The sequence below is a fragment of the Uloborus diversus genome, chromosome 10, assembly GCF_026930045.1.
Source record: "Uloborus diversus isolate 005 chromosome 10, Udiv.v.3.1, whole genome shotgun sequence".
Taxonomy (NCBI): Eukaryota; Metazoa; Arthropoda; class Arachnida; order Araneae; family Uloboridae; genus Uloborus; species Uloborus diversus.
Window position 1 is genome coordinate 119,605,401 of NC_072740.1, and position 27,143 is coordinate 119,632,543.

The following is a 27,143-nucleotide window of genomic DNA, read 5'->3' on the forward strand; positions in this document are numbered from 1 at the left end:
GACTCCTCCATTGACAAAATGCCCGGCGTTTTATACCGAGCGAAGAAATATTTAAAAAATCCTACAAAGTTCTACAAATTTCTCATATTTTCTTTTTATTCCATTCACAAATCTTATCGTTCAGAAATAGGGGGACCGTATACTTAAGTCAAATGTTAGGGGGTTGTATGTACATTACAAGAAACTATTTACAGGTTACATTACTAAGATAATTTTAGATGAAAGATAATGGAATAAACGCCAAATTTAGCTAGATTACAACAAATTAATCACAAAAATAATTACTATTTACAGAATTTGTAACAATAATTATAAAATAAGGAGGGAGGGTTTCCTTTTTTTTTTTTCAAGGAGCACAGTGTACATTGTACAACTAGTGGTACCCCCCTAAGAGCAAGGGCGCACCCCCCTAAATATCGCGAAATCCACCCCAAAAAGCGACAGCCCCCTAAAAGGAAAAAATACCCCTTAAAACACCCCAATAAAAATTTCAATGGCACATTCTGCACCATGACCCCCCCCCCCACCTCCCACACCAGGTGGGCACCCCTGGTTCAATCATCTTATGCTATCCGTTCACGGTACATGCGCATAGAAAAAAACATGCGTAGTGGAGAAGACGCAACTGTTGTCCTTCCAAGTATCGGCAGTCTTCTCATTTTTAACCTCTTTAGAATTAAAAAATAAATTAACTGACTACGTAAATAAAGCATTCGAAAAAAAAATTGTGCATTTTTACGTCGTTAGACAGTATTTACGAACTAGTGACCACCAAACGCACCATCACATTGGTGAGACTTATCACCAAATGGGTGCAGCTAATTTTGCCAGATTTAACTTATTTCTAGGTGATTTTTTTCTTTTAACAGTGAAATACTAACTGATTTAACTTATTTCTTGGTGAAACATAGAATTATATTTCTAACAGTGCAGCATTAACTGATTAACTTATTTCTTGATGAAAAATACATTTTAACAGTGAAGCACTGACTGATTTCTCTGCGGAAAACTTCTACAGACGGAAAAAAAAATCAAGACAATATTAACTTCTGTTTGAAAAAAATCACTTAATAAAGGGTTTAGAAGATTTTTCACATAATCTTCTGTGAACTAGCGTTTCAAATCCCATTTGACGAGCGTTGTAAATGCATTTAACGACAGAGAACTGGAGGACTATGAAATCATTATCACAATCGTTTTGCAGTAGCTTTTTACATTTTCATTTCTTTTTTCTTGGTATAGGTAATAAATATTATGCTTAAGATCACCGAAGTCGAACTTAAAGAGCATTACTACACGCATAACTGTCAGAGAGGATTAAAGAACTTAAATTTAATAACCATAACTGCGTTTTGAGATAGATTTTTATTTCTTTATTTAAGTGACGCGATACTTCGCTCTCGCCTTGAAGTCGCATTTGGTGACTATTTGTGACATAACATCATAAGATCATTGGACGGTGCATAGCCAATCTCCCAAATATTTGCATTTGGATCGGGGTTTCGAACCGGAACCGAACAGAAAGCAAGAAAAAAACTATTATTTTGGTCGAAGTGAAAACCGGAACTGAACCGGAAAAAAAGGTTTATTTCCGTTCGATATTCGCTATACTATATCAATCATTTTGTTACTGTAACCAACTTAACAATATTTTCTAATATAACTGCAACCATATGATTTTCATCAACACATGTACATTGCTACATTTGAGATAGAATAATATCTATATATATATTAAAGAAAGTCGTGTTAGTTACACTATTTATAACTCAAGAATGGCTGAACCGATTTGGATGAATGGTGGGGAGGTAGCTTTGAACCTAGAGACGGACATAGAATACTTTTTAACAAATTCGACTGAGTTCCCGAAATATTTGTAATTGCAAATTAAATGTTTAATTAATTGTTTAGTTCTATGAATTACTAATAGATGGCGGGGTAAGCTTAGTTCTATGAATTCCAAATAGATGACGTGGTAAGTTCACTCGAGAGGGTGCTGGCCGACAGCGTCGATAACTACGCTATTGTGGGACTGTTGTGGTCAGCAAACTGATTTTTTGAATGTTTTTTTTTCGGTATTCAGCTACATAATGTGATTTTGTAGGATTTTTCCACTGGGTTTTGTTTTCCTGATTTCTACAACGTTTGTTTCTGTTCTTTTGGTTGAAGATAGTTACTTATCTAAGTAAATAATTTCATTTGTCGTTTTATCCAATTGTGATTGTGCTTTATAACATTTTTACTATGGTATTGTTTATTTGGTGAAACATTTTAAATTGCACAAAAAAAAACCACTTCACTCGCTAAAGGGCAGGGTTACGGTAGCGTGGTTGCTTGGCGCGTTAAGCGATAAACAGATACAGTTGTTCTGTACATCAACTGTATATGATACAGTTGAAGGATTTTTTTGAGTTTTAAAGCTAATGTTAATCTTTTTATGTGTTTTGGCGAATCATAAATTCCAAAGATACTCTAATAGGTTTTTGAAAATGTGTATACGCATTTTAGTTGAAGAAAAATGATCATTTCACATCAGAAGGGATGGAAGAGATCGTGGATTTTTTTTATTCAACGGACTTCCTTTAAATTCATAGCACGGGCATCGCCGTGCGGATACTGCTAGTTTTTTTATTAAAAATAAGAATAAACATAAAATAAAAAATTTCATTCGGAACTGAACCGACGGAAATAACCGTTTTCCTTTTCATGAAAAGGTCATTTTATAGGAATGCGACTTTTGAATAAGAAAAGTCGCGGGGTTGAAGCTATTAAAATATTTGAAGAATAAACAAATTAAAATATTTACTCTCTGAATGTGCGAAATTGAGTGGAAAATAAAAAGCGGTTATGAAAAGAGAAGCGTAGAAGTTGTTAGCTGTAGCGTTAATGTATCGTTAACAATAGTTATTGTTCTAAGCGAAGATAACGTTAACGTTTCTAAAGATGTATCTTCTATATGTGAGATAGTTCATGAAATGTCATGTCCGTTAACATTTCATGAACTATCTCTTAGCGCCGTTTGGACAAGATGAAAACAAGTTAATGAGAACAATGGGAAGCGGAAGTGCAACGGATATTAAATAAGATCTCACCGCAATTCTTATGCATGTTTGAGCGGAACGTCGAGATGTAAAACGTCGACAGCTTCGTCTTTTCAATGACTATTTAAAGCGTACTTTAACTAACATTCATCAGAAAAATGAACAAGCTTGATCGCTGTGTTCAGAAGTTCAGCCCCAAAACTAAAAAAAAAAAAAAAGGGTAAAAAAAAAAAGAGAAGAGAAAGCAAAAAAAGAAAGGAAAGACATTAAAATATTTTGATATTTTATGTTTGCTTAGGCTTAGATATTTTCGCTAATGATTAATTTGTGAACTAGCGAAAAAGCGTAATTGCAAATGACAGTTTTTAAAGTATATACTTCAGTGGCGCACACAGGAATTTTGTAAGGGGAGAGTCCAAGGTCAAAAGCCTTATTCTCCTATCATACCCCAATATGCCATCAAATATATTGACTTGATTTTATCGATTCCCGGAAATGAAAAACAGTAACAAATAAACTATTGAAATTGAATTAACATTGTTTAATGAAATATACTTAAGTAAATAACCAGAGAGCAAAATAATTATGCTGTTACTTTTCTTATAATTAAAAAATGGATTCAAGTTCATAGAATCTCATTTTATTCTGTAATTACAAAACTAAAAACATAGTTTTATTACAGTGTACTCGTTTATAATCATCATTCTGCGTCTTATAGGCAATTCGTTATAGAAATAGTGCACAACATTTTAAAAAATCTTTTAACATGAGGACTTTATTATTTCACTTATAACAAAGGAAAGTACTGTTACCTTTTGCTTGAAATTATTCTACGTACAAAATACATAGAATCATAATCAATCGGTAAAAAAGCAAGACCTATGGGAGGGGTCCGGACCCCCTGGACCCCTCCCTTGTGTGCGCCACTGATATACTGTTTTAAAAGTAAATTTTACGGAATTCTGATGAAAATTTTGTTTTTATTTAAAATCAGCACCTTAAGCAAAATTTTTACATCAAATAATTGCATCCATCCTTCTTTTTTCAGTGTTCATTTTTGTTGTATCTCTCATTAACTATTTTACAAAATGGCACTTTTTTAAACATGCAGGTGCAGATGCCTAAAATTAGTAAATGTCCCGTTTTGAGGATAAAAATAAACGCCCATCTTGGTCATTTCCCCATGATTTCATATTTTAATCAGCTGTAGGGACACCGCCCCCCTAACTTTCCCTTCCCCCGCAGCTCCTTCGATTTCTCACTTTTTTGATGCACCATCCGCCTATGCTTACCCCTTTGCATACAAGCCCCGGTCTCCCCTACCAAAAAGTATCGATAATCCCATCGATATCGATAGTACTGTTATTTCTCCCTCAATTTTCTTATAGACACCATTACATGGAAATACAGACTGGTAGCTCTCATGAAAACCGAACGAAAAAATTTGACGCAGAAGGCAAATCTTGACACCTATGCAGATACTGGCGTCCTCCTTTTTAGTTAAGAACTATAGTGGGCGGGTTATTTTCGAGACTTGGGGCCTGTCGCAATGCATTTTTAGGGGCTCCATTGTCAATCCCGGAACTATGAAAAATATCTATCATATGCATTTTTGTATTCCCTTTTGTGGCCCCAATGGTCATGGGGGTCCTTCGCAATTGCGACATGGTAAATCCGCTACTGGCTGTGTACTTGTAAAGGCGCAGAACCGTAATGACGTCAGGATCTATTGACACGCCCCTCGCGTCTTCTTCAAGAGTCGAATATTTCCCTCTTAGCTGTTCACTACATTGTATGCAAACCTGTATAAATGTTTTCCTAGTTGATAGGTGTAAAGGCTCATTTCTGAGTTTTTGAAGAAATCGTCACTCACTGTCTGTTGTCTTGTCTGTAAAATTTATGGAAGGAGCAAGAAGCAATCTCGTTTTCTAAAAATCTTGATTTCACTACGCAATGCAAAACGAAAAAATGTGAATCCTTCCAGATGAATTCTTTTTAAAGCTATTTAAAAAAAAAGAAAGAAAGAGGTAATGGTCCTTGTACGACTCATTTTGAAAATAATATAATTTACTTTCCGAAGATCACTCTGGTTCTTTGAAAAAAAAAAAAAAGGTCTGAAAAATTCATCTGTCAAACTAAGAACTACGAGCTTTGTTTTTTCGCCAAAAAAGTAAAAAAATAAATAAATTATGAACATTGAATGAAAATTCGTTTGATAAAACGAATCTATTTCAGAAACGCATTAGTGATAGTGGCATACTTGAATCAATCGAACTTTAAATTATTCACATGTATTCTATGTTATTAGTGTCTTGGTCTGTTATCTTGAAATTCATTTATTAAGTAATGTATTTATCATTAACGACCATTTTAGTGAAATGGGAATTCATTCATTAATTTCGTTTTCGTGCCACTCGATAGTGCAAATATATATATATATATATATATATCAGGGGTGATTTGGTGCAGGAAAAAACTAGAACGCCGTTCCAGTATGCTTTCTGGAAAACAGGAGTGCCCACCCAGGTGGGAATGGGGGGGGGGGGGGCGTCATGGTGCAGACTGCGCCATTGAAAGTTATAGGGGGAGGGTATTTTTCTCATTTTGGGCGGGGGTGCGCCCTTGCTCTCAGGGGTGGGGGAGGGCACCCCCGCTGGGAAAAGAGATTCTCCTATTCACATAAAATCTTTCATGACAGGATTCAATTATTTATCATTGGCATTCCGGTGCTGGAAAATTTGCAAATTCAACCCCTTGATATATATATATAGTAGAATCCATGTCAATTCAACAAGGACTGTAACATGATGCTCTCGGATTTTTTTTTTTTTTTTTTTTGAATTTAACACATGTTAAAGTTCATAAAAAATTAAGAAATACGTGTTTTTTGCCCCCCTCCCTCCCCCAAAAAAAAATTCTGGGCCGGGCGGTCCTGTCATGATTTCATACTTGGAATTTTCGTCAAAATCTTTAAAGTACATTATCTCAGGAACGGTAGAATATATTTTGTTGCAGTTTGTTTTATTTAAAAGGATATTTCTTCTTGTTTTAAAACATATGCTACATTTTGAAATATGTGCTTTAGTTTTTTTTCCACAGTCTTTTGAAAAAAAGTTCAAAGTTATTTTTCTTCTTTTTTTCAAACATGTCAATTTTAAACTTTGAGCACTACGTTCCCTGAAAAGGAGAGCTTCCACTTTTTCGTTTAACATATTTTAGAGGCATTTGAAAAAAATGAGGGTTTTTAAGGAACTCCTTATATAAATGCAGACCTGAAAATTCAAAAAACATTTCCGCAACAAGTGGCCAGAAAACACTTTTAATTAGTTTATATAGCGAAATTTTCATTTTGAGTCTCTACTTTATCCAGGAGTTTTATTTTTAATGAAAACTAGAACGCACGATCTCCAGCCGGATTCGCTGTATTTCCCCACGCAACCTTTCAGCGTAGCGCCGAAAGAATCGTTAAGTTAAATGTTCTCACTAAATTTCATATCCTGAATAAAATGGCGACTCAAAATGAAAATTTCATTATATAACTTAATTAAAAGTGTTTTCTGCCAATTGTTGCGAAAATGTTTTTTGAATTTACAGGTCTGCAATTACGTAAAGAATTCCTTAAAAACCCTCATTTTTTCAAGTGCCTCTAAAATCTGTAAAACGAAAAAGTGGAAGCTCTCATTTTCAGGGAACGTAGTGCTCAGTAGTACTAATAAACTGTAAAAAAAAATGAAAATTTTTGAAATTGACATATTTGAGAAAATTCAAAAACATTATTTTAAACTATTTTTTTTTTCAAAATACGTACTGTGGAAAAAACTAAAGCACATATTTCAAAATGTTGCATATTTTTTAAACAAGAAAAAATATCCTTTTAAATAAAACAAACTGCAACAAAAAATATTCTACCGTTCTTTTGGAAAATGTACTTTAAAAGATTTTGACGAAAATCCCAAGTGAGAAATCATGACAGGACTGCCATCTTTGGCGGCCTGTATCTCGGCCTAGGAATTTTTTGCGCAAAAAAAAAAAAAAAAAGTATAAGAAAAAAAAAACGTAATATTATTTAACGTGATTTTTTATGAATTTTAACATATGTTAAATTCAAAAAAATCCGTGACCATCATGTTACAGCCCTTGTTGAGTTGACATGGATTCTACCATATATATAAAACCATTTCCTGAAAACGATTTCCTCTCTTACAGAGTGAGTTCAGTTCCATCTGCCATATTTACTAGCAAACACAGAACAAATGATCTCCACGCGATGTCAGAAGCAATTCATTTCCTTCTCATCAAATTTTCATTGCTAATGGATTTTTAAAATTAAAATCTGAGAATAATTCCATCATAAAATAGCGTTTTCCGATTTCGTGTAGAATGAAAGGTTGGATAATCTTTTTATTCGACCTTTTCTTGTCATTGCCAAACTAACCCCTCATTCTATGTCGACTATCTAAGAATATAATATAGCATAGCGTGATAAGAGATAGTTTGGAGGACGTCCAAGAAAGAAAAATTTTTGCGACGATTTATTCTTTTTTTATGAAGAAAGCATCGATTTTTTTAAGCAGCAAAAACGGGTTAAACAGTGATTTACTTATCTAGGGTTTTTAGAGATTTTACTTTTAGAAAGTATCAAGACTTTTCCAAATTAATAAATATTTTCTCATATATATTTAAATGCTAAATAAATATTTTCTTGTTCCTATAAATAAAAATTTTCTCGACCCTGCCAATACACACACGCACAAAAAAAAAAAAAAAAAAAAAAAAAACGTGCAGCATGCGCCTGGTATTAATTTGATTTCTGACATCTTGAATTCAAATTATGATTGCGATAGGAGTTATTTAGAGAAACAAGAAACCTAACCAGGCCCTATCGCAGTTTGTGTCTGCGAAAAACATAATTTGAATTCAAGGGTCTGGTTAGGTTTCTTGTTTCTCTAAATAACTCCTATCGCAATCATAATTTGAATTCAAGATGTCGAAATTCAAATTAATGCCAAGGAGTGGATGTTGTGTGCTGGATGTTGGACCCTTTGAGGCGCGGTCGTAGCTTCATTTAAAGCCACCAATTTTAATTTATATATATATATATATATATATATATATATATATATATATATATATATATATATATATATATATATATATATATATATATATATATATATATATATATATATATATATATATATATATATATATTCAGCCAATTGATAGTGTCTTCAACAAATGGCTGAAAAAAAATTGGTGGCCTCAAATAAAGCCACCATAATTCAATTGTTAAAATATTTACAATCGATACGAAAATATCACTCATAGATAAGGGGATCCAATCTTCCCCCTAAATCTTTTTCAAAAAATATTTCTTTCATCATTTTGAAGCTGAATAAGACCTTCAACATAGGCCCTCGGTTAGTAACCAATCTCATATGAAGGACTAGCCTAGAGGCAAATCAACACAAAACAAATATAAAAGCACGCAGAAATCAATTCGAAGCCTTTCAAGCCACGATGGCCATGAAAGGTGACATCCATTGTTTTGAGGCAAATAACGTCTATCCTCAGCGCTATCAAAAAATGTCTTACAGGAAAATATCAATCGCATTTTGACCTCATTTTTACCTATTCCATATTTTATTCCTGTGGGATTTTTTTTTTCCAGAGCAGAAATTTTCTGCTCTATGAAAGAACGCGCTGAAAAAAAAAAGAAAGAAAAAATCGACACATTATGTGAGAAATAGATTGCATTGAATTTAAGATGTACAGAGATATAGAGAGTGGCGTAGCTAGGGTGGGGCGGAGGGGGTGGTCCGCCCCGGGCTACATACTTTTGGGGACGGCGATTCAGCTCCTTTGATGAAAAAAAAAATCTAAATGAGGGAATCATACTTTAAATCTATTACTGGAAGCAAAAAAAAAAAAAAAAAAGTTGAAATGTAAGGTTTTCGTCTAACTATATAATGCGCTTCTCAGTGTTCAAAGCTGAAATATTTCCGTGTGAGCCCCTGAACCTTCCCCATTCCCTTCCTCTAAGATAAACTTAAATTATATTTTTAAAACAAAAATTTTAGAAAATATTCTAGAAAACTTCCCACTTCCTAAACGTCATTAAAGGCTAAAATGCTGACTTCAATTTTGATGAGGATTCGGGAGAGAACGTCCCTCCTCCCAAACGCCGCTTTTAACTGCGATGTTTGATGTAAATTTAGAATATTTTTTCGGGATAGGTGTCATCCCCACCACCACCTTTTTTTTTTTGTAGAAAGAATACGGATTAATTATATTCTTTTCTCCCTTACATAAAGTTTTCAATTTTAAGATCAATAATTTTCGATGGTTTAATGTATAAGATATGTTGTAATGACAGTGTTGTAATCTACGTCATGATCCCCCCCCCCCCAGTTGACTACCCCTGGTTTTAGTTCAGATGGATGGGTTTAAATAAAACCCCTATAAGAGGACAGGCCGACTTATCCGACATTTTGGTTCCAAGACAGCTTTGAATCCAACCCTGTTTCTAGTATCTATACATATAATAAAAAGAGATGTTTGTGTGTGTGTGTGTGTGGCGCGCATCCCGGGAAAACGGTAAGGCCTAGAAAGATGAAATTTGGTATACAGGTGTAGTTTTTGCTGCAGTTGTGCACCTCGGACTTCGATTTTTGATATTTTAATTAGAAAAAAAGTTATTTAATGTTTTATGTGATTTTTAGCACTTTTTAGTACTTTTAACCTCACAGACTCCGAACCAATCGCGCCAGGCAAATATTTTTGATACTATAGTGTCGGAAATTTAATTTTAAATATGATGAACAAAAAAATTTTGAAGATAGAGCAATTTTTGTATTTTTTATGAATTTTTGAAAAAACCTTTAATTTGCATGTTTTCCTGGGTTTTATTTTTTTCTAATATCATCCTGCGAGAAGTATCAACGCCTCATTTCTGAAATTTAAGTTGGTAATAGTAAAACCATTTCGCCCTCTTCAGAAGAAAAAAGTTCTTAAAAATACGCAAAAGTTTTTTTTTTTACAATATTTTTAATGCTGAACACATCATGTCCTTTCACGCATCAGTCGAAAAAAGCGTTCTTCAATCCTTTATGCCTGTGACGTCACTACTTGGGTTTCGATTCGATATTTACGATGGAATCTTAATCGCAAGCAATGTTAATCTTTTTTTTTTACTATATAGCTTACTTCATTTTCTGACGTGATGACCACGTGTTTTTTCGGCAGCGCTTGCTTTTTTTTCTTTCCTTTTTTTTTTGTTTTATTTAGGGATTGCATTTATTTCTTTTTCCATCCCCCCCCCTCCCAAGCTGGACCTTTTGCTGTATCTATATTACGTTACATTTCATAGTTGTGCGCATTAATTCAATAAAAACAGCGAGATTTTTTTTATCTTTGTCAAACGCTTTTGCCCACTACGGGGAATTTGAGCTTTTTTTTTTTTTTTTTTTTGCTCTACTTAAATGAAAAAAAGCGGTTTTTTGAGTGTTCTTTGTTTTTATTAGGAAATGGGTGAGGAGGTCAAAATAAATAGAGATGGATAAGAAAATGTAGAGATAGATTGTTAAGGTAGATAGCCGCCGAAGGCGGCAATCTTGGCGTAAAAATATGAATGGCACAAAAAAAAAGATAGAGATGGATTGATTAATAATGCTGCCAAATTTATTTAAACAACCGCCGAAGGCGGCAAACTTGAAGTAAAAAGGTAAATGACAAGTTAGTCAAACAGCCGCCGTAGGTGGCTGCTTGCACATTGGGTGTCAATGCCCCCCTCCCTCCTCCACATACACCATGACTTTGAAAAAACAATGCTTTCACATAAAAGTGGAAGTGCTTTTTGTTTATTATTCGACAAAATTTGCATGAAGAGTACGTCGTTTGTGTCTCCCCTCCCCCTCCTTTAAAAATATTCCAAACGACGAAACTGGAGACAGATCTAGAAAATACTTTATTCAAATTATTAATGATATAGATAGATATAGATTGATTGAAACCGCCACGAAATTAATTTAAGCAGCCGCCGATGGCGGCAACATTGGCGTAAAAAAACGAATGATAATACTGATTTATAGAGAAAAACATTGATTAATGTCGTCGCTAAATTGTTTAAGCAGCCGCCGAAGGCGGCACCCCTGGCGTAAAAAGGCGGACCAGCTGGTCGCCGCAGGCGGCTAGTTTATAAATAAGTTATTACATTTGCTGGTTGCTATGGCGTAAAACAATTGATGTTTAGTTGAGTAAACTGTTACTTAAGGTCAATCTAGAAAGGTAACTTATTTCACAAATTAAACAAAAATATTTCAGGCAAGGGCGCCCATATAGGGGGGCAAGTGGGGGATCAAGTCCCCCACCCCTTAGAAATGAGAACTTTCTTGCTTTTAGTTCTTTTTTCTTTGCAAAAATGTATTAAAAATACTTTTCCAGCCATTAATGAATAAGTTATTAAAAATGTCAAATTTTAATATCTCTAATTTGTACTAAAATATGTTTCCATGGGGAAAATATTCTGCTAAACCATGGAGAAAATTTTTGAGCCCCCCCTTAAAATTTTGCATATGGGCGCCCTTGATTTCAGGGAATGTTTACTGTAATGAACGTCATTTCCACACCTAATTTGTTTTTTAACTTGTATTAATTAAATCTTTTTCATTTACAGAATAAAATAATAAAACAGCAATCAGGCAACTTAGCTAAATAAGCTTGAGCACCAGTTTTCTGCAACGAGGCTTTTTCATAAAAACTAATTTTGTGCCCCTGCAATTTTGGAACCAAAATGTCGGATAAGTCAGCTCCCCTTATATAGTGGCCTTAGGTTTAAACAGATCCGCTTAGAAAAAAAAACAAGCGGTCATACTCTTGCAGCTTTACCTACGAATTCCACGACAAATCTTGACCTCGGTATTTCTTTTTAAAATTTAATTTCCATTGAACCCTAAGTATTTTCCAAGTCTTTAACTGCATAACCAGTTCGTCAACTTCAGTTCTTGCATAGCCATTTGTCTGGAGAGCTCAAATTCAACGAAAATATCTGAAAGCTGGACTCAAATCTGACAACACCTCCACCAGCAACCAGTTTTCTATGCCTCGTAATAATTCTCAAGAAAAAGAAATTTCTTCGCAATTCTCACATTCCGCAAGCGCTTTGACGTTATGTGAGATGAATCATTAGTAGTTGGCTTTTAGTGAAATTGCACTTTCTCAACAGGGCGCATATACTACATATAAAGCAAAAAAAAAAGCTCATTTTTTGTTTCGTTCTTGTGAGGAATTCTTCACTTAAACATGTAACAGGTTTAGCAATATGACGTACATTTCTCCTTTTTTTCATTAAATAAAAAATAATAGAAATCCATATATGCTTTTATATGGCTGTATTAGAACCGTCATTTCACAATTCTGTGGGGGGTGGAACGAAGGGTTTGCGTTCAATACATTTTATTGGGAAAAAGCAACAAAGTACGTATAAAAAATGCCTAGTTTCATTATGTTTCTAAAATCCAGCGGAGGGGGGGGGGGTCAATTGATCCCCCTTATCGCCTAAATGACGGTCCTGGGCTGCATGTGGGTGAGTGTGTGCATGTATGTTCCTTATGCAAACCCATAGTTTACGGCGGATCTTTGCCAAATTTAACACAGAGGTCCTTTGATGCTCATGAATTCACTTAGACCGGTTTTTCGTATACAAATCAACAGTTAACAACACATAGAGGGGTTTCCTCAGAAAATCCGACAAATGGAATATTTGGCCTATTAATGACAATAATTCTGCACGTTTATGGGTAATTTTACACTATTTACTTATTTATTTATTTATTGTTTTATTTAAACCTGACTGTTGAACATACGTCATCTGACACAACTTTTATTTTTGAGGTAGACCGTTCAAAGCTGCCTAAAAATGGCAAACATAAAACTTCCTTCTCAGTTAGTTATTTATACAACACACTCCATAAAGAATTTTACTAAATACTAGCGATAATTGGTTTCCAACCTTTTTTCCCTTGCGAACTCCATCCAAAATTCTAAAGGAATTGGAGAACCCAGGGGCGTGCACAGAAGTTTTGGGGTCTGTCACAAATGAGTTTTACGGTCCCTACTCCATATTGTTTACCCCTACGTTTCTACATATCTATCACTCCTCATTTTAAAAACCTCGGGCCCCCTTCAGGCTCGGGCCCGGAACAACATGTGTCCCTTCTCTCCCCCCCCCCCCTACCCGTGCACACCCCTGGGAGAACCCCTTTGTAAAGTAGTAAATCACAGGTAACTATAAAGTTTGGGAAAGCATTTTCTTCCAATGTTGTACAATAGATCAAAACAGCAAATGAAGACGTAATTGCAATGTATATCTAAGTGCAAACATTGACACATTTTAAAATGATAACCACAAAAAATAAATACAATATTCATTCAACATCGTTATAACGTAGAAAAATAATTCATACATGTTCTAGCAATATTTTTCGCTTAATATAAAAGTTAGGTACAAAATCATTGTCGCATTCCGTACATCCTCTCGACAAACCTTTACAAAATCTGTACACAGTTTTTGCACAAAAAGTTACATTAGACTAAATATTCTTGTTAACAAGTGCACACATTCCCTATAAAACACTACATTTAAAATTCATGAGATCTATGTATGGACAATGACATTCTTATAGGTTTATGAATCAACACTGTAACCATATAAACTATGTATAAGATAATGTATATGATTTATTTTGCAAAGTATACATTTTTTCTTGGGTTTAGGTATAATCTAGAAATTTCTAGCCATTTTTATAGACATTTCATAAACTCAATAAACAGTTTTGATAAATTCTATAGACATCCACATTTGTAAACAAGCTGCATTTTAGATAATATCCTGAGTCCCTATGGGGCTTTCTCCAAAGTTTTTCGATTAATTTCCACAGAAGCTTGATAATAAGCTGTAAGTTTCGCATAAAACCGGAGCTAAAGCAAAACTACAAACTTACACCGACAACCCAGCTACTACATTCAGAGACTGCAGTTTCGTCCTTGTTTTGGGCGCATTATTCTGGAATAGTGATAACCGAGCGGAAGGCAGATGTCGTCTCATTGAACATGAGATTACCTTCACACTAAGAGCAAAAATTAAATGAGCGGTAACTTACAGCTTATTTCCTAAACTTTTACCTTAACTTTACAGGTTGAGCCGCACTGTGCTTGTGGACTTTCGCTAGTGTGTTAAATTAATTTTAGCTACCAGTGTGAAGGGTGAAGGTAATCAAAGAGAGAACACCTCCCTCCAGCTCTGTTGTAGCTGTTCCAGACTGATGAGCCCATCAAGGCCAAACAAGAGCCACATTGCTGTCTCTGGATGTTGCAAACCGGACTGTAGACTGTATGTATAAGCTTGACGCTGCACCGACTCCAGACCTTAGCCATCAGGTTTGCAGACAGTTTCAATACACCAACTGCTTTTTAGACCTTCAACCCTTTTTAGAAGCAGTAGTAAAAAATACAATGGATCCGAACCTACATTGCCATTTTTCATACTAATTTTTCCCAACTCATTTTCTTTTTGCATGAGACCTTATACTGTTAAAAATCAAATTCAATGTTCACCAAGGAATCGGTTAAATCCAGCAAAATTTAGCTGCAACCATCTTATTGGAGAGAAGATTCCCCGTTGTAATAATGCTTTTACAAACTTACAATAAACGGTGGTTACAATAAAATCCCATGTCATTTCAAGCATGTGTATCAATTTTTACCTATCTAAATTCATTATTCCGGGTATTTTCAATTTTCAAAATGTATACTCGTTTTCTGATCACCCGGTACAATAGATGGCAAAAATGCAAAAAATGAATTTTTTTCTGATACTACGCTTTATCATCCTATTGCACTATAAAGCCCTAAATGAAAACATTATAAAACGTTCGAATGCACAAGTATAATTCTTCTGGGGTGTAAGACAGGGGTGCCCACCTAGGGAGGGGGGGGGGGTCATGGCGCTGTCTGCGCAATTGAAATTTTTAGGGGGGTGTTTTTAGGGGTACTTTTCCCTTTTGAGGAGGGGCTCTTGCTTTTTGGGTTGTCTTCGCGATTTGGGGGGTGCCCCCTTTTTCTTAGGGGGGACACCCCTGTGTAGACATCCCACCCCACCAGTTAAGAGATTTAATAAAATACTACTGCGCTACGCATCATGAATTTCGAGCCAACAGCCACATAACATTAGCCTAATAGCTAAACTGACAGCGAGCAATAAGTGCTAATAAGAAATCGCTGCCACTTGCGTTAAACAAGTAGTTTACCTTGGACATCCATGGGATTTTTTTTTTTTTTTTTTTTCAAATAAGTTTGGATACGCTGTGTTGTATTTTATTTTCATTTCACATTTCCTTATTTTGATTTCTTCAGTTTCGCATATTCGTTCTAAATCAGATGAAAAATAATAGTAAATAAATGAATGTTTTTAATTAGATAGAGAAAAATGTAACAAAGCGTCTTAAATCATTGAATGTTTCGACAGACAAGAAAAACGAGTGATTTTGTTACCTACTTATTTTTTACAATGAGTACGATTATTTCATCAAGCAATTAAGGTCATAATATCTTGTTCAGACTTCAGTTTTGATGTGAACAGCACATGAGCTTCACCTTCACAATAGAGCACTTTAATAACACTATCCTTGCCTCGTTTTGTGAATAGCTAACATTCAACACCTTGTCTTGTTATTAATACATAAATGTTAAACATGGAAACACAATCGTTATGTGGTACAAATTTACCTCGAACAATACTTAGCTTCAATTAATTTTCGTCATGGAAGAAATAAAATGAATGGTTTCGTACTCTTGTATTCGATAAATCTGCTGCTCGGAGAAACGCCTAAAATGAGATTTTGTTGTTACATTCAATAACAAACGAACGTTTTTTAAAAGAGCAAATTTTATCGTCAGCATCAATATTTTTCACTGTCAGACACCAGATGCCATTTGTTCAAAAACAAACAACGAAATCAATTACTCCGAATCTTCTGCAGTAAAACAATTAATATTGAATGCAAAACTAAAAATTTAAAAGAGAAAGAGCAATAAATTAATACATCAATAAAATATAAATAAATAAATAAATATTAATCCATGAAACAATTTTAAAAAATTGAAGCAAAATAGCCGATACATTAAGCAAAAAAGTTTTAGCTTTGAATGCACCGAAGCATTTGTGATGAACATAAGCAAACCAGGATACGGGTGATGTCGGTGATGCATACTTGAAATAACAGTTTTCTCGGGTAAAGGCGTTATCACCGGTGCGTTAACACTGGAGCAACGAGGTGCGAATTCTGTCGACTATATCGTCGCCTCAGAGCAACAGTAAGAGATATCTAATTCCAGAACTAACACTAAGATATCTCACTGTTGCTCTGAGGCTACGATATGCTGTTTTATGATATTGAAAAAAGGGGCTTTAAACATAGGCACCCATAATATGCGACATTGTAAGGGGGGGGAGAGGGCTCAGATATTTTAACCATAGTTTAGCAGGATCTTTTCCCCATGGAAACCGATTTCAGGACAAATTATAGTCATTAAAGTTTGACATTTTTAATAACCGATTCATTGATGGCTGGAGAAGAGACGTTTTTAAATTTTTGCAAAGAAAAATGACTAAAAGCAAGGAAGCAGGGCCGCACCGTCCCTATGTGCAAAATCGTGCATCGCACGACGGCGCCTGAGTCGAAAAGGCGCCGAGCTCTGTTGGGGTAAACTTATGATGTTGGGATAAAACTTAGACGTCTTTTAAAAAGAAGTCTTTGAATTCAAAATTTTCAATAGTTACTTCTAATTTTTCTGCTACCCAACTCCGCCAATCCTATTCCTTTTCTTTTTACTTATAATTTTTCTTTTTTCTAGTTCGTCTGAAATTAAAGTCTTAAGAATGCCACTCCTATGAATCTCTCCCCTTAAAAGAATTACGGAGCATCTCAAATTTCGATTGCAGATCTTCAATTTCGCAAAATTTCCAGGGAATGCTCCCGATTACCAAATAACATCGCTTGAAACTGCTTTCGAAAATCACCTAAAATTGAGTTTTGGAAGCTTTAATTCCGAAAGATTGCGGGTCCTTGTGTTACCAAATATGGTCTTACAATCGTGTTTTTTAAACTTCAATTTTAGAAAATATTCGGGCAAGGGCCTCCGAACCGCTTTCATTTAATATAAAAACTAGATTTTTTGAACGTGACTTAAGAAAAATTTTAGTGGAATAGCCTCCGAACCTCTCATCCTAATATCATAGAATATTGCTTCCGTTTTGTTTTTAGAACTTAAATTTTGAAAAAAAAAAAAAAAAACACTCCAGGACTCCTCTTCCCGCAAAAATCTTCCCAGTTATCTACAATTGCGTTTTTTGAAGTTTTATTTCCAAAATTTGGAGGGAAAAGAAAAATTGATTTCCATCTATTTTTCAAAAAAAAAAAAACGATCAGGGAGAGTCCCAGAGTTCCATCCCTTGTTCTAACGTCAATAAATGTGGCCTAATCGCTTTTTAAGGCTTCTTCAACTTCTACAAATTTCCGCGGGTCCCCTCGTACCTCCCGTCCCCCACCAAACACCGTCTAAAATTGCGTTTTTAAAACTACAAGTTTCATAATTTTTCCGAGGAGAACCCCCCCCCCCCCCGGACAAGCGATTGCAATACCGGACCAAAAATTCAATACCGGTATTCGGTATTTTTAAAAAGTGATACCGGAATACCGGTATTAATGCCGGTACTTGAAATTTTTCAAAAAATGCTTGAAAACATATTGTTTCGTTGCCACATTTCACAATTTTGTACAGTTATTGTATTATTTATGAAAACGTACTGTAATCAAATATATAATGAAGGAACAAATGTCACAATAAAAAATCAATAATAGTAAGAAACATACTACATCTATTGCATTGTCTCTAAGCCTGGAACTCATTTTGTCAACTTTCCTACAGTTGAAAATATTCTTTCTGAATTCAATTTCAGGTCGGTGGTACTGTTAACAATGCGTGATACACATCCTCTTTTTGGGTGGAAGCTAGAAAGAAGTCCTTCATCTTCAAATCTTATGCATTATTTTTGGAAAAAATTCTTTTGTGTGCGTATTTCTTCTGTATTGTATGTATTATTATTATTATCATTATTTAGATGTATAGCTAGTTGTAATTTCTTTCCGGGAGACGATACTTTTCCAAAATTAACATCATTTTCTCTTGATCAGGAGAGGCTCGTGTTTGATTTTTATTATTAGCCCTTTGGTTTTAAATTTACGATAAACTTGACTAAATTTAATCTTATTCGTTTTCGCGTTCTTTTCAAAATTATTTACAATTATAATCATGTAACTATGTGAATATTATGCTTAACCTCAATGCAAATTTTCAAGGCACTCTATAATTTCTAAACATTATCTTGCTAAGTATAAAGGGAGATATGACAACAAACTAATACCGGTGACAAACAATTACCATTTGTTTTGCTAACAAGAAAAAATATTTCACCAAAATTCAGTACAGTTGAGAAAAATATTTAAAGAAAATATCATTAAGTATTACTGCAATTGATGGTTGGGATAAATTATTCAAAGAAAAAATACATTCGAAATCATACTCGAAATTAACTTTCATATAAGGGAAAGTGAGTGATCAGGGAAATGGAGAAAATAAAAACATGGTGCACAAAAACGCACAAAAATGCGATTCATCTCACCATCTATACTTAGCAATGAAAATTTCATTTTGCAATCTTTTTGCTACTTTTGTTTAATGATATATTCTATTAGTTCGTGCTTTTGAAGCCAAATTGGTACGTCAATAGATTGATTTTGGTTCTGTGTCATGGAAAAGAAATGTACATTTAAAACATAAGTAGATATTTAATAAGTTAAATTGAAATTTCTTTAATTGAAACTTTATTATTTTCAGCTAATACCGAAAATATCGGTAATTTACCTCAGAAAATACTGGTACAGTGAAGCACCGTTTATACGTTTTTGAAGGGACTGTACAAAAAAAGCGTACAAATGAAAAAACGTATAGTAGGTATAGGTTAATGTGTATTAGACTCTGCAGGCACCAATTCTAAAAACGTATAATTGATAAAAACGTATAAAAGAGAAACGTATAAACGGTGCTTCACTGTATTACGAAATTGCAAAATTGCTCGAAATACCGGTATCCGATATACTGGTATACCGGTGTTGCAATCACTACCCCGTACCTGTCTTTTTAAAGAAGAATATTTTTTTACAGTATGCTCCCTACAACTATTTTCTAGTTGCGCCATTGCTCTTGTTGTCATGTTTTGACAGGCATAAAAGTTTTATCAATAATTCATCACTTAGAAATTAGACAGATACTCAAAGCGGCGTTTTAACTTGATATTTAAAATACTTTCTTTTACCAAAACGCATTATTAGCATATCAGAGGAGCTGATGAACTCGAAATAATTTGGAGATATTAAGTAAAAACATATATTATACTCCAAATTTAAACACTCGAACATTATTTTTTAAATGAATTAAGTGCCAAACATATTCTTTTCCATTTTATATTTGTCTACAAACCGTCACTCCACGTGTTTACTACATTTTCCCCGAAAGCCAGTGTATAAAGGGGCTCAAAAAACATTTGCACGACGGCGTCGATCAGGCTTGGCAAGGAAGACCTGCAAGGACGTTCTAATTTCTAGGAGGGGGGGGGGGTACTCTAGCCCCCCCCCCTTGCCCCTCATAAGGGCGCCTTTGGTTCTAAATTTATCATTGCTTTTTCTAACCATTCAACAATAGTTTTTTTAAAGCGTAAGAATAAGTTGAAATTTGAATTCTGTAATTGCTTTTCCATACTGTTCTTCGCTATTTTTTAAAAAAATAATCAAAGAATGAATATTTTGAACAAACATAATACAGTAGTGCGTCATTAATCCGGTCATATAGTGTATCTAGGTCGTCCTAATTAATGAAAGTAGAGGTTAAACAAAATGATACTGCGCTGCAAAGAAAAACCCCCTTCAAAATGCTTCTGCCACCATTCCTGCTTCATCTTACTTGTAAAATGACCCCTGAATCCAAATAGGACCATCGTTTTTAGCCCTAACGCTCCACTTTTTGGAAGTGGCGCACCGAAATTTTTCCAGTTTTATTGCCTTTGAGGGGAAGAGAGTTTTATATTAACCATTAAAATATTCTTCTGAAGGGCTAGAGAGGTGCGAAGCTCAACAGCACGAACATTTGGAGCAAGTTGGGAGACCAGTGGCGGCAAATCGGGGGGGGGGGGGCGGCAAGGAGGAGGGCGACTGTCCCCACACTTTTTTCATCATCAAAGATTGCCTCAACGTTAAGATTTCAATTTCAAAACATTCTGGGTGAGGTTACTCGAACATTAACGTCACTAAATACTGTTTAAAATTTCAGTTTTAAAACTTCAGTTTTGCATTTTTTTTCGGGAGAAAATCTCCGAGCGTACTCTCTCCTTTCTTTAAACTCAAAGATGACCTAACTTTACGTAAGGGAGACTCCAGTTTGAGGGGGAAAATTCAGGAAGAGAGCCCCGTAGATAGCGTAAAACTGCGTTTTTAAGACACCCGCAATTAAAAAAAAACGGAGATCTTTTTCTGAAGTCTCCAAAAGACGTTCAAGAGTTCTTAGGATTTCATCAGTTCAAAAAAAAAAAAAAAAAAAAATACTGGGAAAACTTCTGAACCCTATTCCTCCTTCTGTAATAACGGTTTAAATTACGTTCAAAGAATGTTCTGAACTTTGCAAAACTTCTGGAAGAGAACCCCAAACCCCTTGCTCTAAGTTGACTAAAGATGGCTTTAATTTGCGTCTTTAAGAAATCAGTGCAAGATTTTTTCCGGGAAAAGCCTTCCTTACCCTTACATTATCAAAGACAGTCCAAACTTCTTCGTTATTATTATTATTAGTTACTTTATTTAAAAAAAACATTACAGGACTACCCTGGAAACTCTTCTCCATTCCTCAAACGTTGACAAAACTCTACTAAAACGGCGTTTTTAAAACTACAATTCCATAACATTTACGCGAGAGAACATCAAAAGCCCCCCTCCCCTCCCCCCCCCCTAGTCACTCAAGATAGCCTAAAATAGTCTTTAACTTCTTTAAAAAAATTGCCCCTGCACTTAAAAGCCCCACTCGCCGCCTCTGTTGGAGGCTCATTGTCATTGGGTTCTCTCTCCCTCCCCCCTAAAATAATTTTAAAATCTTAGAAAGCGATCTTTTTTTCCTAGGGATATTTTTACATTTTTCTATTTCTTTTATTTATTTATTTATTTATTTATTTATTTGCATAAAACCAGAGATAATTTAATACCGCGTTAAATTAAATTATAATAACAAAAGCAATTCTCTGCAATACTGTATCTGATCTCCCTTATCTTTCAAATTCAGACACCATGAAAAATAAACAGTGTTTTACTCATAAACAGAGTCCGAAACTAGCTCAATTCAGCGAAATTCTAAAAAGATCCGTTTCAACTTCAACCCATCACTCGTTGCTTGTTGACAAATGTTAAACACTTCTTCCATCGAATCAAGGGCGCACGCTCCAGAACTCTTATTGCGTCACTGGAAAAAAAGAAGACTTTTTTTTTGGTTGGTAAATATTTTAGAAAGGTTTAGATAAAGAGGGAATACAGTTGCAGAAGTGTGACCCATTTGAAATGCGTTATTCATTGGTCGCCTGATCCAAAGTTTTGATTCAAATCGCTCAAAGCGATAAGAAAAAAAATGACACACATGTTTTAAGGAATATAGAACAGGTGTTTGTGTGTAACGAATCCCGATTCTTCGGAGTATTTTACTTCTAAGAGTAACAGAAAAGGAGAATTTTTTAAATATGTATATTTTAATCAAAAATATGTTAGAAGCGCGTGTTCATTTGTTTGAAACAGATTCATGTGTTTCACAGAAGCGTTCATTCAACATTAAAGTGTAGCAGTGAAAGTGGTTTAAAATATTCATTTGGTTTTGCAGTTTGCATTTCCAACAGAGGAATTTTATCAAGAGAGGAAAAAAAGTTTTTTTTTTTTGGTGATTTAATTAACTGCAATATATTTTGCATATTCAAGATATTATTGCAAACGCGTTGCATACAAGACATAGTGTAAATCCGGAACACTGACAGGTGGGGTTTATATATATATATATATATATATATATATATATATATATATATATATATATATATATATATATATATATATATAAACGTGAGCAGCAGACGCGTCATTTGGTTCACAACCAAAGAGTGTTGGACTTTGGAAACAATGTAACTATACATTTGTTTATGCCTTTTGGTGTTTTTTTCCCCCAACAATAAATATTATGCATGTACCCTTTGCCCCCCCCCCTCCCACCGGGGAAGGAATTTGAAATGACGGGTTCGACGTAAGGTCTTTTATGACAAAAATCTATCGGGTGAAAATTAGGCTTTGTTTTGACTCCTCCTCTCCGGGAGAAAATTCTTGCTTAAATACTGATGAAATGACTAGCGAACTGGCATTGTGTGTAATCGGAGATACAGCTGAGATTTTTTTTTTCAATACATGAAAATACTGCTAGCTAAATTCCAATGGTAGATGCAAGGTAGGAGCGATAATTACGTTAGTAAAGGGAATGATTGGGGTTCAGAACACTGATTCGGAAATTTTTCAAACTTGAAATTAAAAAAAAAAAAAAAGACAATTTTAGTGATTTAGGAGCAGAGAGGTTCGGGGGCCTACGCCAGGGCAGTTTTCGAAACTGAATTCATTAAGACGCATAGACCATCTCAGGTAATGTCAAGGGAAGAGAGAGTGTTCAGAGATTTTCCACGGGAAATTTTCGAAATTGAGTTTTCACAAACGCATGCGCATGGGAGGCTCCTCTTCCCATGCGAGTGTAAATTTGATACATAGTAAGACAGGGGTGCTCCCTCAAGACAAAGGCGCACCCCCTTCGACCCAAATACCATAAGGGGCCCCCCAGAGCAAGAGCCCCCCAAAAGGAAAGTACCCCTCAAAACACGTCCTCTAAAAATTTTAATACAGCAATCTGTGCCATGCCCCCCCCCCCCCCCCTCCTAGGTCGGCATGCCTGAGTAAGGGGGATGCAATAAAAATCAATCGCACCCTTTTTAACAAATTTCTGGAGCCCCGCCCTAGTTAAATTTCCTCCTCAAAATTTTTGAGTCGCCAGAACAATAGATTGTCGGAGTTTATATACATTATTATTGTGTCATTCTGAAAAAAAAGTCGCCAATGTACTTTTAGTCGCCCGGGTGGCGTCCGAAATGGAGGAAATTTTTGTCTCTTCATACTAAAATGTTTTGCAGTACATTTATAGCATATCTGCACGAAATTAATTTAATTTTCAAATTATGCATTTTTAAGACTGATAAGAAAAATAATGCGAAAGGGTAATAATATTCTGAATTATAAAGAGCAATAGCAAGTACAAAACAAAACAAACTGATGAATTCGTAAGAGTAAGAAAAATTTTGTCGAATATTAATCTGAAATAAAACGAGGAACTACAGCTAAAAACGTGAAATAACTTTTTTTACACTTGAAATAATGAAAAGTCTTAAGCTCTTAAGCGAGAAACGTTAAGAAAAACAAGCTCTCATGTTAAACAAATTAACTTTATGAAACAAAGTTTTCATCATTTCAAAATACACGTCTATAAAAGTCTTACTAAATACACCATATATTCTTTTCAATTAACGTCAACTAATACACTATAAGCGGAACGCGAACGCGGTCACATTATATAATTGCTCCCCTCCCCCCAAAAAAAAACCCTAGCAATGCTGTCAAATACTGTGAAAAACAATTAAAGACAAAAACAAAACATACCTAATCGCACTCATTTTCAAAACTAACAAAAAGGAGAAAAATCAAACTGTACTTACGAACAATGGCAGTTTTGGCGTTCAGTTTATCCACTTTTTCTTGGCACCGTTCTATTTTAATTGCTAATTTACGAGTTCTTTCAAACACTTTACGGCATTCATTTTCAACGGAACCAAAAACATCACTAGATAATTCGACAAGATCGGCTAAGTGTTTTAGAACAGTAACGAGCATTTCATTTGCAGCATCATATTCAGATGTTTCACTTCTTCCAGAAAACTTAAAAGTTTTTGAATTGAAATTTCCGATCTTTTTATAAAAAGGCATCTTGACTTTTCATTCATGAACAGCAATATCGATTTTTAAAATTGATTTGGCAAGGTCTGAAATGTCTCGGCATTGCTTAAATCGGCTCAAACATAAATTTATATTTAAAAAACTCATTTTTCATATTTATTCAAAAATTGCGACGTCGTACAGGTACATCCATCATATTTTTGCTCTTAGTTTTGTCAAATATAATGCCATGTTCTGATGTAGTTCACTGATAGCTGGTATCACAAATCTAATTTTTCATTCAAACTGAGATTTTGCAGTTTACCTTTAAATCAAAACGTACAATACACGTTTTAAAACGTCACTTCTCTTAATTGGATAAAAATTTACAAAAACAATCATGTGCCACAACGATTTTTATTTATCAACTCCACACACGTGATTCGGACAATGATCAACAAGTAACGAGCACATAATATTCACCTACCGCACTCGCACTCTTCGTTAGCATTTTCAAGAATAATGTCATGTTTTGATTAATTCACTGATGACTGGAATAGCAAATCTTCACTACATTTTTTAATCAAACTTAGACTTTGCATTTTACCTTAAAAACAAAAGTGCAATGCAAATTTCAAAAAGTCACTGTTTTAAAATTGCATATAAGTTTGCAAAAACAATCGTGGAATCGAAGATATGTAACTTCACACTTGTGGTTTAAGCGATGATCAACAAGTTACGAAAACATAACGTTCACAATTCATTGACAGCAATGATTCCAAATGTTTACTCCTTTTTTAAAATCAGAGTGAGAATTAACACTTTGTCTTCAAAAGTAAACGTATAATGCACGTTTTAAAAAGACACTTTTCTTAAAAATTGCACAAGCTTAATCTTAATTTTTCCAAAGACTATAACAAAAATCCTAATTTTTCAACTTCACACACGTGACTCAAGCGATGATCAACAAGTTACGAAATCATAACGTTCATATTTCATTTAATAACGGTGATCACAAATAGTCATTCCATTTTCCAATCAAAGTGAGATTTTACATTTTACCTTGGAAACAAAACGTACAATGCACATTCTAAAAAGTCAGTTTTTCAGTTTGCAGAGACAACCATGTGCTACAACAAGGATTTTAATTTTCCAACTTCACACACGTGATTCAAGGGAGGATCAACAAGTTAGCAACACATAACGTTCACGAATCGAGCGCTTCGTTTCCGGGCAAGCACACTTTCGCGTTGTTTACATTCGTGCCATCTGCTGTAAGCAACCACCTGCTATTCCACAACCAGTCGCATCGAGAGTCGCCGAAGTTTTGATGCAGACCGGTTGCTGGTTGCTTGTTGGACGAAGTTACCTTTTTCCCTTTTCCCTTGGTCTGCGTCTCCCGGCCCAAACTGCCTGCAAAATGAGCTAGATACAACAAAGGATCATATTCGTAGCAGACGCTTTTGTGTTTTGGCTGGGTCTTGAGATGGATTTTCTTGAAGTGAGGGGAAAAAGAAGCAGCGTGTGTTTGAGAAACAGCATAAACCTGCACTTGTTAAAGTAAAAAAGTTAACTAGCAGGTAGCAGGTTGAGTTGTCTTTTTTATTTTAACCTTACCTAATCACATTCTCTGGAGAAAAAAAAGCAGGGGTGCTTTCCAAAGGAGCGCAGACTGTGCCGTTGATTTTTTTTTTTTTTTTTTTTTTTTGGGGGGGGGGGTAGTTTTTCTTTCCGGGGACACTCGTTCTTGGGGGTCTTTGTAGTATTGGGGGGGGGGCACCATTGCTCATTTGGGGGTTGAGATAGACACCTCTGAGTAATGCAAAACTGGGGAATTTTTTTTGGAGATCAAAATTAAGGAACTTTTCTGATCGCCATTGGCAAGTAGGGGAAATTTTTTAACATTTTTCTTTAGGAGACATTTTTATTCTATTTAATAATCCTAATTTTTCTCTTCCAAACAGGTTAACAAATCTAAATCCTACCTAAAATAGACATCAGTCTCACCGCGTGAAAAAAGATGGGACGCCATATTTTGCAACTTATTGAATTTGATTGGCATTTGACAATATTTTATTAAATATCGTTTATTAGTAACCAATAAAAAAAAGGCTTAAATAGGATTCAATCTTTTTTGGACTCCCCCCCCCCGCCTCCCATTAATATATGAAAATTTTTAATTAAAAAGAATTTTTTCTTTTAGTTTTGCGTACCTGAAAGAAAACATTTAGCATTCACTGCACGCTGAACACGATTGTAACGATAGTAATAGTTAAAATTTTCATTGAGTGTTATGTAGAGAATTGACGCCAAGTACAGAATAATAAAAGTGTAGCCTTTTATTACAGGCTCTCACATAAGTATGATTACTTTACACGCACAACATATTGATAAGACTACGAGAAGTAATATAGATAAGTTATAAATAATTACAATTAATTTAACATTCATAATTATGAATGTTTTAATTGCTTGTTTAAAAAAAATCATATGTTTCCTATTTTATATTTGTGCATCCGTAGTATGATCTGGCACGGATCCAGAGGGAAGATTATGTTGGCCATGATCCCCCCCCCCCCTCTGAAGTGACCAAATGTATCCTAAAAATGCATTTTTGGGACATATTTCGAAAACATCCCCCCAGACCCCCCTATTAGCGCTTTGAGTTTGACTTCTCTTTCCGAAAATGACCCAATCCAAAACCAAAAGCTGGAAAAGCTCTCGAGTACGATTTACCACAGACGGTGCGGGGATGATGTCAAAAACGAAAATAAAAATGTGTTTTCTAAATGATTCCCCAGAAAATTTTATATTTAAAATTTGTTTTTTTGCAGCAAATGCTGGGAAACTTGCCTTTGGTAGCTGCGTGCTAACGTGTCATTTTCTCGGAATGAATAACTGGTGCAAAACATTTCGAACGCATTTGCCTTCTGGATGAAAACAT

At 34.8% G+C, this 27,143-nt stretch overlaps 1 protein-coding gene across 1 annotated transcript in view; it reads right to left on the minus strand.

Annotated features, from left to right (window-relative positions):
• The window catches only part of LOC129231145 (serine-rich adhesin for platelets-like), a 110,751-nt gene extending 86,501 nt beyond the window's left edge, over positions 1–24,250 (minus strand). Inside the window, exon 1 of the mRNA XM_054865393.1 lies at positions 23,983–24,250. Coding sequence (XP_054721368.1) covers positions 23,983–24,250 — 268 coding nt within the window. The remainder of the gene's footprint in view (positions 1–23,982) is intronic.
• Between the last annotated feature and the right edge of the window lie 2,893 nt (positions 24,251–27,143).